Here is a 15,108-nt window from a genome sequence, read left to right on the forward strand (position 1 = left end):
GGGACAATGTTTATAGAATTGATCGAAAAAACAATTTTCTTTATAGCGCGAAGAAACAATTAGTTGACGTCAGGATTGAATGACGTCTACGTTGCATCAGGTTTGCGTCAAGGACTTAGGCCACAAATATTGACCACGCGAAATACGAAAAGAGTGAAAATATAATAGATAGATACTGGCAAGTTTTATCTTTCGAGAGTTGGTTTAATGGTGTCAGACTTTTCTCATTTTAGAGCTCCATAACTCTCTCTCTCTCTCTCTCTCTCTTTTCTAGTAACGCGTCTTTGGCTCTCTATGGCTTTGCTTCTCTATGGCTTTAAAAGAAATTCGATGAAAAGGTTCACTGGCGAGATGCCAGCTTCTGTAAATGGGAGAAAGACCAAAGCTACGAAAGCTTCGAGCTTTTCATTTTGATCGATCGCGTTACCTCTCTTTCTCTCTCTTCGTCTATGTTCTTTTTAATTGGTTAATACTTTTACGATTCAACGGGGTACAAAAAAGTCGGGCCAAAGTTGATTTATTTCAAGTTGGATACGTTATCATACGCACTCTTTCAATCATTCTTTATTTACTCCCATAAAAAAAGAATGTAAATTATTTATGCTCCGTAATTATTTTTAAAACAAAGCGGGATCTTGAAGTTCCTAGATAAAAAAAAAAAAAATAGAAAATAGATGAAATCGATAGAGCTATAAGAGAAAGTCTGAGTAGAAAGGGTTCGTAAAACCCTGAAGGGCTTTTCGTCGAGCCTTTGTCGTAAATTTTTTACTGGTGACTTCAACGCCGAAAGAGAAAGAAAACAAAAAAGAAAAACATGATTTACGCGAAAAGAAAGGAGGAAGATTCGTCGCTTACAACCCTTTCTTAAAAAAAAAAAAAAAGAAAAAAAGAAAGGATCTTAAAGGTATAAGGAGATTTCAGGATGCCGGAGAGAGAGAGAGGGAGAAAAAGGAAAGACCTTTACCCTTTTTCTCAAAATATTATCGGCAATAACAGTATTTCTTGGTATATTAACTGGGCCGCGTTTAATTTTCCTTTTCCTCCCATTGGCCACCATTAAACTCTGAAAATTGTTCGAGAATACAATCCTTGGAGTTTCCTTTATTGGTTAACCAAGGAACTTTTGGTCAACCCTAGACAATTTTACGGGAAAATAATTTGGCCGATAATTAAAGCGTGCCATATTTTTTAGAATTTTTTTAATAACGTAATCTCGTTAGCGAAAATGATGAAAATAATCATCGTTCGGTATGGTAGTTTCACGTTAGACGATAATCAGAACAACTTTGTCTATTCGTTTGCAAACGATGGAACGCAAAGGGATGGAAAGGAAATACATGGAAGATTATGCTTGCGAGTCGTTGCCATGCGGATAATCCTCGCGAGCAAATTACGATTCTACTAATACCTAGCTATGAGAAGTCTTTATACCGTGTGTAACAGTTAATTGTGTCTCGTTATAAGCTTTACGCAAGACGTTTAAAGTCTACTTTCATTGTCGGTATTATTTTGCACGAATAATCGTTTAAAAGGCACGTTACAAAATTAGAAGATAAAATAAACGTTCTCGCAGGGCTTTAGTATTTGACTTAACCCCTTGGGGGGGGGGTGGAGGCCTATCTAACGATTAGATCGGTTAATCTGTAAACGTCGATAAAGTCCCCAATTCTTCTTTTTATTTTCCTTGTCGAAACCCATAAGAACGTAAACGATAGAAGGAATGGCGTTGCGTTTAGAAAAGCGGGATTAGTATTTTAGACGCCATGGCAACCGAACGGTTAGACGATTCTCGCTAAAAATTTCACTGGGATCGTGGCAATATCGGTTTTACGGTAGGTACCGTACGGTAAAACCGAAAGATGTCTTAAAGGCCTTTGCTACGAGTAGTACGTGCTGCACGACGGGTATTAGGGTGTTAAGACGTCGCTGCCTGGGTGAGGGTTGAAAGAAAAGAGAAGAGAAGAGGTGTTGGGAGGGGTTACTGCTACAAAACGTACGCGTCGGAGGTCAAAAACATCTAACCGATGATATTTCATCGTCGAGGAAACGACCGAGGTGATCATAAAACACCAAACGGAGGATACGAAATTGTCCACAAAGGATTCTCTTAGTTTAATCGATTTTTCATAACTTTGACGCAAGTTTATTTCAAATTTGTCTCGTTATTAATGTTGAGAATAATTAACGACAATATAATATTGTTTAGTAAATGAAAATAAAATATAGAATAAAAATTTGCAATGGCTTTATAGAATATATTCCTGGCTCGGTGGATTAACGTTAAACCTTTATTACTGGCAAGTGATAAAACTAGAGAATAAGTCAGACAGGGCGGCGGAATCGGGTGCCTTATGTTGCCTTCTCCGTTCCTTTCTTTCCGTCTTCCGTAATACCCGTCGTGGTTTAAGCGTATACGCCAACGGCAGCTTTCCGTTTTCGAACAAAAGAACCTGCTGAAAAGCTTGGCCAAATCCGCGACTCGGAAAAGCTCACTGTGGTCTACACGGGGTGTGGACGCGTTAACGGTCTGCCGTAAAACAATGGGATTACTACGGGTAGATCGATGTTAAAGATAAAGACGATGAGGGGTGGGCAGGAAGAGGGTTTGGTAAAACGAACAAAAGATCTCTACATTTTATATCTACCCTGTAGTTTAATCGGTGACAAAAAATTCCTACCTTAATCCTTAATTACATTTTTATTTCTATTAAAATTTAGGAAAAAGTTCGAATTCGCGGGACGGATGGGGGGTCTCTACGAAGAAAAATTCTCATCGATCCTCTAACCAATTTCGGCGCGTGTAAAACGTTGCTAAATAAAATGGCGTGTAGAAGCAAACTAGGTTAAAAGATAGCGTCAAATCGGATTAAGGTGGCGTCTTTCCTTAGTGGTAACGAAGACGTCTAACAATAAGAATGAGAAATAACTTGGTAGACGTATCATATATATTTGAATTACCTTGAACCAGGAATAGGCCTGCGGTCAAAACAAAGTACTTGAAGCATGGGAGAATGACAGCAAGGAAATAACGAAAAGTCTTGATAATAATTTAGTTTTCGTTCAGTTTAATAATAATGGTAAAAGGAAATAAACATAATGAGAGAGAGAGAGTCTTTAAATTGGTTCGCGTCATTTTTCTGCATGCGTGACAAACTATCGTTTCGGTCTGACCTATCGCAAAGTCTATCGCCTAGCTCGAGTCACTCTGTTGCCGTTTTATCGATCGGTCTTAATTCGTCTCCGAACAAATACGACTAAACTGGACTCTCGTCCGTGTGACCAGTACCAAGATAACGCGCGTTATTTCAATATCAAATAGGTACGGTTAGATATTGGGATCGATAGGAGAGATATAATAAAATGAAGAATCCGATGAGCGAATAGAACGTTCAAACGACAATTCTTCGGTTCCGAACAAGTTGAATAAATTCTTAACGACGCGGCAAAAATATATTTCAATTGGATCAAACGGTTGGTTTTAATAATCTAACACGCGTAAAGGATTAATGCGTCTACAGGTGTCATATTTAAGATAGGTCGTAGGATACGAGCACTTAAATATCGTGTCTTCTGCTTTATGGGACGTATAGGCCACTCAAAAAGAGGCAAACTTCCATTTTTTCAGATAAAGGTGGGAATTTTTGATATAATGCAGTTGCAGTTGCAGTTGTTTTTTACCCTTTTTCTCAAAACCTCGGGATCCGATTGGGAAAAATTGCACTTTTATCTGAAAAAAATGGAAGTTTGCCTCTTTTTGGCTGGCCTAGTATAAAAGTTGATAGGGACGTTGGATGAATATGAATAAGAGTATATGTTCAATTCGCGTGAGTAACGCTTGTATTTTCTTTTTACTTCCGACAACGACGACTTATGTTAGTCACCCTCGCCTCCGGACTACTTTTCTCGATTGAGTCTTACAGTTCGAGCAATGCACTGCAATGTCGTTTAATTACAAACGGAAGCCCCTTTAAGCCCTTTTACTTTAGTTTCATTCGACGCCAAAGAAAAAAAAGAAAAAAAAAAGAAAAAGGTAGGAACAAACCACTGAGAATTCTTGTTCGCTATGGCATTACGGTTAGTTGATAAACCTTTGTTTCTTTGACCGATAATTAAAAAGACAAAGAGCATTTATTAATCGACCTTTCGGGATTGAAATAAAATGTCCCTCTCTCTCTCTCTCTCTTTGCAATGACTCGAAAATAATGAAAAAAGTATCCCAGAGATTGCGATTAGGTAGTATTCCCTGGATTATGATAAGCATCTTAATTAAGCATACAGCTCGAATTAAGCTGAACCTTGAGAAGAAAAGCCAATAATTCTAGCCCAGTAAGTTTCCAATATCATCGGTAGAGGTAAAAAAAGAAAAGGTTCTCTATCGATCACGCGAAGAAATGTTGTCATCGAGCAAACTGATAAGCCCGTGTATATCCAAGTTATATACATGGGAAGGTTGGGACGAGGCTAATCTGCGTTTGAGGGTTGCGTGCGGCGCCGTAAGTGAATGGCGCCAGGACGTCTAAGCGCCGACAAGACGAGTCTTTCCCAAGTATGCGTCATACCTTGCTTCTCCCATCGTCCATTGCACACACACACACCAACAAAAGGATATAGGAAGGAAGGTCGTTGAATGTTCCAATAGAAGCACGAATTTCCACTTTCTCGAAGCGAACCGAACCGAACGATAATATCGAGTACGATCGATGTAATTGAGCGAGAACGGATAAGAATACAACGCACGCCTATTCGACGAGAAGTTGGAAAACTATGACTCATAGTTTTTATACTATGACTACTCTATTGGACCATACAAATCGATGCTGCGTCGAGTGAAAATCTTGACCTTCTGGCTCCCACCCACACCGCCCCCGCGCACCCTTCCCTTTTCGACTACCCTTCCGCCTCATTCGCAGACGCCATAAAACTTAACGGGCTCTTTCGAAATTGCCAGGGCCTTTTTTCGCCATAACGAGACGACACGGCACTTGCTTCTTCGCACCCCATTCTCTCTCTCTCTCTCTCTCTCTCTCTCTCTCTCTCTCATGATATCCTCTGCAAAAGACATTTAAGCTCGTAACTCCGATGTTATGGGTCCTTGTGTGTTAGGGTGTGCACGAGTGGAAGGGAGAAAGAGAGTTTAGATAGAATAAGCACGGAATCTTCTTGATCTCGAACATAATCGTTCCAAGGTAAAGTTTCCCCGTGCAGACCGAATTTAACGCAAATCACTTTATCCTGCGTCAAATATTGAAATCGTTAAAACGTTAATAAAAAAAGGAGAAAAAAAAGAGAAGCAAGAGTTAAGGGCTAAGAGTGATTAACTACTCGGTGTACTAACCATAAATGGGAATAGAAAAGGTGGCATATGTGAACCGTAGCCTCGATTACGACCACGGCCGATCAATTAAACGAAACCGCACAACCTGTTACGCAACTTTAATTGCGGTACTACCCCTATGAACAAAGGTAGCAATAAAAAAAGAACTTGATAGAGCTATACGTATGAAAGAATATAAGCGAGGGTAGAAGACTTATGTAAGAATACCGAAGGAAGGCTACTCATTGGCAGTCGTTCGGTGTACGGCCCCCACCCCGAGTTTCCCCCCCACAAAGTTCAACTAGACTTCGTGGGAGGAATCGATTTGGTGACTCATCGAGGGCGGTGACAAAACTCTCTCTCTCTCTCTCTCTCTCTCTCTTTCTCCCCCGCTCGCTTTAAAACTTTCCTTTCCCGACAAATAACGAGATGCACTTGAACTGCAACTGCAACTGCAGTTAGTCAATTTGCTTGGGCAAAGTGCCGTCTCGACTGCCCTTGTTTTATTCCCTTTTTTTTACCGCCCCCCGACAGTGCGAGAACTCTTTCCGTCAAATTCGAGCGATAATTATTACGAAGGGGAGGGAAAAAAGTTGGTGGAACGAATGCGTGACACTAACCCTAACGAGTTTGTCGCTGTTCCTTTTTACAATGAACCCATGCTCGAAATAAAGCGAGTTTATTTACGAGTGGATCGTTGAATTTTTAACGAGACGAGAGTTCCGAACGCTTCGTCACCGTTGATTCCCTTGATTACTAGACTTTTGTGCTACAAATACCGACGCGATTTTATCCATATTTAGTTGTCACATTTAAATTTACATACATATTTTTATCCAAAATATATGTTATATATCATTTAAACAATGAAAAATACGTAACACTTGCATGTACACTTTTTTTTGTTAGATCGAAAGGTTTGCGAATGCATTTACGATTCGATTACTTTCAAGGATTGTATCCGGTTTGTGATTAAATTAAAATGATTACGAAGTGGATCATTACTTGCATTCATTTCCAATGTATTTACATTCGGCGTTAAACGTTTTGAAGCGAAACTTTGCTGGAACTTATAGTTAATTTCCATCTAGTTTAGCTTTGAAATAAATTGTTCGTGTCGATTGTATCGACAGTTTCTGGTTCATAACACGTCCCTGACTATTTCCAATAAATTTTTTTTCTCCCCCCGGCTCCGGAAATCAATGCAAATTTAATCTCGTTCGAAACTATTACTGCGTTCCTTTCAACTTTTCCCCATCGATGCAAATAAATTAATGAATTTCTGTCAAATTTCGTTACGCTTCGTCACTCTTTTACAAACATAACGCTGAAATTTCTTTCTCTAGAGTTTACGTAACGTATTGATCAAATGAAATAGCGGAAAAATGAATGATCCAGGGTCTTCTTTTTGACTTCTGCGATTGAACACGCAAGGGTACTCGAATGATAAGAAAAAAAAGAATAAAGAAGTATGCCATCACACATAGGTATACGTCGTTTTAATTCGATCGACTAATTAACTCTTCAGAACGATTCTCCATTGTTCGTTCGTTCCCACCTGTCACGAGCCACCTCCCACCTCTCTCTTTCTCTCTCTCTCTCTCTCTCTCATTCTCTCTAGCTCTATCTCTTTTCATCTTTAAACAAACAAAGTACAAAAGATACCTAAGTGGTGGAAAAATCGATTTAACGCTTTAATCGACCCAACGTTTCAAGTATAATCATTCGAAAAAATACTCCTGCGGGTGTAAATGAAAAATTTTCCAAGGAGTCCAATTAATGATATCATTGATTTCAGGAAAGAGATAGACAGAGAGATCAAAAGTATTCTATTTACCAATAAGTAAACAATTAATTGGCAAATATATATAGCGGTGGGAATAATAGAGAAACGATTGTTAGTGTTTTGTACGTGTATATGGAAGATCGAAGGGATACTTTTGACAATATGACGATCGTCGGAGGAACATGGATACTTTCTGTCAATGGCTCTACAACATCGTTCTCGCGACTGCCATTTGTCTCAGGATGATCAGTGAGTAGCTGCGAGAACAACGAAAACGAGAATACACTCTATTTGTCGTATATTGTCTATCTATCTCTTTCTTCTTTATATACATGTAACATTGTATTAATGTAATCCTTTGGTAACGAAACGATTGTCTTAAACTTCTAATTGACAAAGGAAAATGGTTTGTTGTTTTGTTTAGAAAATGGATTGCTTTCCTTCGAGAATCCAAATTATCATTTGGATCCGGCACGTCTCGATGATGCATTGAACAGCAACGGAAATGGCAGCTCCCTCTATGATGAATTATATCAAGAATTAGTTGGGAATGGCGGCAGGGGTGGAGAGGTCACCGGTGGCGGCGGCGGCGGAGGGGTTGGTACGAGGGTTCAAGCACGCAGAACTTATGCGAGCTTGGATCTGGGCAGCATGGGGGTTGACGTCACGCAGGGTCCCCTCACCTTGGATTCCGTGACCGAAGACGCAGCTGACAATACCGATAACCATAACCTAGGGTGAGTGACTTTTGTTACATTTTTTTTATCGATGATTACGAGATCAAGATTACTTGCTCGAAGGTCACTGGGACAGGGTGGGCTAACTCGGTTATTTTTATTACACAGCTATTCTCTAATTTATCATACAAATTTTCTAGATATTTTCCATTGGGAAAAACGTAAGGAAAAAGAAAAAAAAAAGATCCAAACGCGATCCCAATAAAATCCAATTCCTCGAAGCTCCGGCATAATACCACATCCGAATTCATCCGAATTCATCCGATCGCTTGATCGTCACACATGTTCATATTTTTGAAACATGAGCCGGACTCGGTCCATCGAAAGGGAATCCCTTTATCCCGTTGAAACAGAGATATCAGACATAGCAATCTAAGATTCGAAAGGAAGAGTAGAATAACCGAGAAAGAGATCGGTTTCTCCAAAGGGAAATGGATGCTCCCAATGTAATATAAGGTCCAGTCAGTTAGACCTAACCGATAAAATTCCCAAGTTGGACTTCATCGAGTTCCCGCATAAAATTTCAATAAATCCGAGCGCGAGAAGAAAGAAAAAAGAAGAGAGAATAAGCGCTAGGGATGAAAAAACGGCGAAAGGGGATTCCTGCCAAGGAGAAGGAGTTATTTATCAAATAATAATAATAATAAAAATAAAGAAAAGTAATAAGAAAAATAAAAGCAAATTCTCCCCGAGTGTGTAGCATTTTCTTATTCGGCTCGTGTATTATCTTTCTGATATTTTTGACTACGCGTTCGCAACTTTGGTGTAGGAATATATTCGGAACGATTGGAAGCATTTCCACGGTTGAAAGAAAAATATCAAATGGAGTTTCTCGAGCACCCTCCGTGATGCGATTTATTTCATCCCCCCCCCCCGTTAAAGATCAGAACTTACATCCCTTTACTCCTTTTTCTCTTCCGTAGGTACTTGTCAAACGAACGAATATGAGATTTTACTCGGGAACGCGACCGAAAATCTTTTCATAGGATCCTTTTTCTTCGAAACTGGAGTATAAAAAATAAAATGGAAGGGATAATCTTGGGAGTAAAGCTAATAGCGTTAATCAATTACAACATTTTTTACTAGACAATTCTACGAGTAGTTTAGGTATATAAAAATGTTGATTTTCATGAAAGTTAATTCAGTATTAGATGACAAGCGAGTGAGGGATACTAAGAGGGATGGTAAAAGGGATGAAAAGGCCCAAGGGTAAGAGCAACGCCAAAGGAGATTGAACTCAATCTAAAGTTGCGACAAACTTTGCTAGTTTCTCTCTCGTACTCGTGTCGATCTCTATTCGACAACTGCGATCTTCTACCAGGTTTTCTCCTTCGAGCTGTGTTCCACTCGAAAAGGGTCAAATCGATTAGTTATACCGAGTAAATCTTATTTAGGAACTATTTCTCCGGGAAATAAACATTGGAATAAAGATACTCGGAGGTTTTAGCGTATCTCTCTGCTTGTTAACTTATTTATTTATAATATCTTATTCTATATTAGTTGTGTAGAGAGAATTGGTTTTGCATTCGATCGGATAAATTTGCATCGAGAAATAAATTCGGATATAACGGAAAGAACGGTAGAAATGTATACAACACCACCTATTCCATTTGGAAACTCTGTTGGCAGAAAAAAAGGAAATGAAAAGAAAAAGATAAGCTATAGATAAAAAGAAGATTGCGAACGGAGAAAGAAAGTCGCACATATCGCGAGGATAGGTATCTTAACGATCGTGTCTGAGGTAGGATATATCGAGCGTGAAATAAGGTGCCTTTTCTTCGAAAAAGAAAAGCTATTTTTTTGTTCCCCTCCCTCGTACTTCATCTCCTTCGTCCCACCTTCTTTTTTCCTATCGAATCGAATCCCCATCTAATTTTTCACAAATACCATAATATCATAAAAATCATTCGAGTAAAAAAGGGAACAAGAAGAGGAACAAATTTCTAGATTTATCGATCAATTTATACCGCATGAAAATGTTCTATCAGAGATCCATGGGATCTAGTTAAACGTTAGAATCATTCTGTAGATTATAGAGATCATAAATTGACTTTACTAAGTGATAAAAGTCAATGTAAATTCCTACATTAAGGCTCGATCAGGAAGCAGTATTTTTGCTTGTTTTTCATCTAGCTAGGATCTAGATTTGAGAATGAAAGATAGACGAGGATAAAATGTAAGTGAATCTCTGTGCACGTTGAAGAAACTACGATGGTAGTAGTAGAGATGCTTTCCCGTAGGGCAGACGTCCCTTCAACCTCGATGGAGATTGATGTGGATAGTATTAATCTACCCCTGTCTACTTCGTCCTTACCACAATTCCACGTCTTGCCTTTTCAATCTGGAAAAATGAACGTTGTTGAAACTGATAATATGTTCAACTTTGGACAGCCAGATCATTTTGGAATTTATGATTTTTTTCCTTCGCGAATCTCTTCAGAATTTAGTTATCCTGAAGAAACTTTGATTCGAACAAGGAAAGAAAGAAAATATCATTTTAGCCCGTGGTCTACTATCTTTACTCGGTCATTTGAATTTTCATGAGATTCCGAATGGTTTGGAGATAAGAATAGTGAGAATGCATTTGTGCGAAATACTTCGTGAATTATTTACGTTTATTCCTTTCTTTTTTCCTTTTAATTACGAATAAAAAGTGAATTCCAAAAAACACGATCGATACATTTCTCATAAACCTAATTGATTCTCACCTCGACGAGCTTGACGTTCGTAAGGGCAAGTATAAATGGATATTGATTTTCTTACCAAGAATACGTGCATATGTATTTTACCAACGTACCTACCATCTTCCCTTCGATATTTCGAGATTGAAGAAAAACGAGTCAGTCGTTTTTAAGAATTATCACCTATATAAAAATTCTTCTATGGAATCCATGGAATTCCTCGTATATGAAAAACCTAAAAAAAGAAAGAAAAAAAAAATAAAGAAACTTACGTTAGAGATAGAAGATACAAAAAGAAGAAGGAAAAGAAAATGACATTTTTTGGGTCGATAATTTGAAAAGAAAAGAATATTTCGAATTGAATTGTTAAATTCGTTCGAATCAAAACCGAGAACAGAAAGAGAAAAACCCAAATTCGATATTCCATGGATATATGTGCATACAGGGTTTGCCAAAAGATTTGTCTCATATTTCAGAAACGTATCCAAGGGATTCTATGGTATGGGTCAAACCTTTTGGGACACCCTATGTGCGTGCGTGTATGTGTATGAACTCTAAGGTAAGAATACAATAGGAATATATCGATCGAATCCTCTTCAGAATTCTCGGTGTATGAACGTAACGTGTACCTATTTTCTATGAATATATGTATGTATGTATGTAATATGTACTGTACCAGTGAAAATTTCAATTCGCTATTTCCATTCTAACGAGATTCTGGCGATCGGCGCCCAAGGGGCTTTCAATTTCATGCAAATCGTTGGACATCGTTGCTTGGTAAAAAAGAGAGAGAGAGAGAGAGAGAGAGAAAACCTTTTGTCCACGTTATTAAAATGCTCATATTGGTCCAGGGCTCTACCAACGTTACAATACAAAAACAAATACGTACGAAATGTTCCAATAAAATAGGCTTTTTTATTTGTATTTTTTCCATTTCGCTGTGTTTATTTAACAAATGTTTTTTTGTATCCTATTCAATTTGCTCTCTCTCCCTCTCTTTTTTCTTTTTCTATTTATAGGATAATCTTCATCCCTATTCGTTCTTCTTTTTCTCTTATGATAGGAGAAGCCTTTTTTATTACAAATTTAATAGACGTTCGATATGAAGGAAAAAAAGGCATCGATAAAATGCATAATCCTCGAAAGAACGCTTGTTGAGGGATGCATTTGCAATCTGACGGGGAAATGAAATGGACTTTTTAAAAGCGTATCGATTAATTTTTAATAGGGATTTGGATATATTACGGGAGGTATAGATAATATGACTGCACTCTCGTGTAAAAAGGAAAAAAAGAAAATGTAAATTCCGAGAGTAAGTAGGTCAAAGGTTATTTGATAAATTCTTAACAAGCGTCGAAATACTCGTAACCGTTATCTAGAATAATTATTATTAATTCCCAAGCGTAATTTACATTGGCAAGGAAGGGATTACAAAGCAACCCCTTTGGAAGTTTGCCGTTGGTAGAGCCATGAGAACTATGCGGAAGGGGTATGCATTTGGCACGAATCGCTTTCTCGAGCGTCGCCCTTAATTGCAGTTATACTGAAGCCGCAGGCACTCGTCGAATTCGACCGTTAATACCGATAATGGCCATGCCAACGCTTACCAAACTTATGCGATCTGCCCTTCTTATCCTTTCCCATTTCTTCCCATTTCTTTCCATTTCTTTCCACGCGTTCCTAGATTATTACAAAAGTCAACTATTCTCTTCGAAGTTGCGGAAGGAAGAGAGTAATTCATTTTGAGAAATCACCTTTCAAGACTCTTAACCCTTTAGATACAAACTTTTGGCCCACTCTGTACATTAAAATAACTGATAAGAACTATTTGTGTGTGTGTGTGTATCTAACGTAAAACGCTTAGAAAGTAGATAAAACTTTGTGCCGTGAAAACTCTCCTCGACGAGAAGTTTAACGAACCGCAGTAAATTCGAATTTTCGAGCAAGTAAATTGTTGTTCCACTGGCGTTATTTATATATAACATTTAGCACATTAGGGTGGGATCGTTAATTTAGCAGTAAAGTAGGAGTGCGCGATATAGAAAGAAAAAGAAGGATCCGTATACAATTATGGTTGAGCCTCCTTGACAGAATGACAATGAGGAACGGTCGGTACTCGGCTAAAATTACCACCTAATCGTGAAAAGAGATCTTATTGTGCAACGTGGAAACGATCCTGACGTACCTTTCAAAGCCGATGAAAGCCGACCAAAGCCGATCAAAGCCAATCCCCCAAAGATTTTTTTTCATTTGGTCGCTCGCTCAACGCGAAAAAAAACCTTTTACTCGTCCCATTCGCAATACGATTCTTTTTAACGAATTATGATTCGTTTTATTTTCGATATTTCGAAAATATTTCGGAAATATCCCATTGTTGTCGGAATTTATTGGCTACGGAGAGAGAGAGAGAGAGAGAAAGTGTGAAAAAATAGTTGCATTCATTTTAGAAATAAAATTCTAAATTCTCATAGGAAAATGAAAAGATCTTATTTGACGCGGGTATTTTTGTTCAAAGTCCAAGATATATGTGCTTGCATACGTATATGCAATTTTTGTTCCCCCCTTCTTTATTTTTCTTATTTATATTTCTTTTTTTTTTTCTCTCTTTTCATTTCCTATAAGAAAGTCACGTTTTCTCGCAGGATATCTCCGAAGGTGGAATGCAGAAATGTGCACGTGCCTTCGAGTTAGCATATAAATGAAATCCGCCTTGGCCCGTTGAATGTCAATTCGGTAAAAGTGAGATAGAAAAAGAAAGGAAGAGGGTAGATTCATTGGTGTACGCGTACCCACCTACAAGACAGAACAAAAGTTCCTACACAATTTTTACAATCGATTACCTTTTGTCAAGATTTTTGTTGTAATTTGTGTTGATCTTCGCGAATATCAGGAAAAAAAAAAAGGCTAAGCAAACTTTAAGTATAAAAGGTACACAAGATCTTTTGGTAAACCACGAACATGTTAACGTAGAAAATATTCTAGGAACGAAATGCATTCGAGCATGGAACGGTTACACCGAAAGGAATTCATTGTCCATGAAAACGATCCTTGATGGGAACACGAAATAAATCGAGCGAAACTCTCGAAAAGAGGAATACAAGAGAGAGAGAGAGAGAGAGAGAGAGAGAGGGAAAAACATGTTGCTTTCGGGAGAATTTAAATAACGTTGAATATTTTGTTCTAATCTCCTATTATTTTTGTCCCATAATTATTCTGTTAATTATATTCTATCTTCCTGATAAAACATATTTCGTTCGATCATTCTTATCGAAGACATTATTGCGCTTGAAAATTGTTTATCTCTCCCTTGCCTGGTAGACCTAGTTAGTAACTTAAGTGGTAAAATAAAAAGAGAACGCAAATGATTTGGGCGAGAAAATTTATGGTCGACGGTTATTCGAAAAGTTACTTCTCTCCTGATAACGAGGAAAGCCTCGAGCTAGGATGCTTGCAGGTTGCACACAAAATTACAGAATAATGGCTAACGGAGATTAATGGTAAATCGCCTAAAGAAACCTTATTTAATTTATTATATATATTTATGGCGCGCTCTCGCAATTTACTTTAATTTTAAATGACAAATTTATTTTAATTATTTTTTCCACAGAGATTAACTACGTTCTCCTATTAACGTTTCCATAATCTATCATTACGTTATAATAAAGTCTATTTTTGGATGTAGCTATTCGATTTCACTATTACAAGGGTTATACGAGAGTCTACGTAAAATGAAGGTTCAAGAAATGTGTGGGGGGGAGTATAGCAAAGAGATAAAAGTTGACTGATTCGGTTCAAAAGGAAGTACTAAGGGCCAACGAACCCTTCTTACCCTTTGACCTGTCTCTATCCTCTATATCTTCACCCTCCTACAATACTTTCGTCCCTTTTTTCTGAAAAGGTAGTCTCCTCTCTCTCCGAGCATCCTCTCGAATCAACCGGAAGTGCTTTGGGATGCAACTTGGCATCCCGGTGAAAATGGCGGACTCTTGGTGCTTTCTTGAGAGAGCAGGAGGAAGAAAAAAGAAGAAAAAAAAAAGAAAAAGAAGGGTCGTTCGGTGTGTTAGATCGATCTTTTAAAAGTGCTCTCGGAGAATCGAGTTCCTTCTTCGAATAATGGCTACTCTCGATTTACATAAACATACATATTATTTTATATAATCGTTAGTAAAGTATAACAAAAGTTTAGTACTCGTGTGGTAACTAGCATATTAATGAAGTATAATATTATTCATTTTCTTCGTACGTATACGTATACGCACGTTTATCAAATGAATCATTTGATAAAGAAAAGACAGAGTTCGTGATTTTTCAAAATTTATCTCTCGCGAGACGAAGATAAATATTCAGTGTTTCTATTCTTGCGTTGACGAATAAAATATTTCATTGGATTAAACGACAATAAATAAATAAATTAATGGGAAGTTTCTTGTGAGATACTTTTCAACAACGGAATTTTCTTCCTGTATAAGTATAGTCGCGCGTAGGAGGAAAAAAAAAACGATTAAGCTTTATGAGATTCATTTGTCACCGAGCGATTATACCGGGTGTCTCGTTATAAATGACATGTCTTAATACCTCCGATTTAGTATT

The 15,108-nt window shown here is 37.9% G+C and overlaps 1 protein-coding gene across 7 annotated transcripts in view; it reads left to right on the top strand.

Moving 5' to 3' along the window:
* Positions 1–15,108, top strand: part of LOC106787499 (protein Fe65 homolog) — a 70,447-nt gene that overhangs the window by 39,276 nt on the left and 16,063 nt on the right. For all 7 annotated transcript variants that reach the window (XM_014749881.1, XM_014749885.1, XM_014749886.1 and 4 more), the window contains one exon: positions 7,525–7,837. In XM_014749881.1, the coding sequence (XP_014605367.1) occupies positions 7,525–7,837 (313 nt within the window). The remainder of the gene's footprint in view (positions 1–7,524; positions 7,838–15,108) is intronic.

The sequence above is a fragment of the Polistes canadensis genome, unplaced genomic scaffold (assembly GCF_001313835.1).
Source record: "Polistes canadensis isolate GaletaPanama2010 unplaced genomic scaffold, ASM131383v1 scaffold_103, whole genome shotgun sequence".
In the NCBI taxonomy this organism is placed as follows: Eukaryota; Metazoa; Arthropoda; class Insecta; order Hymenoptera; family Vespidae; genus Polistes; species Polistes canadensis.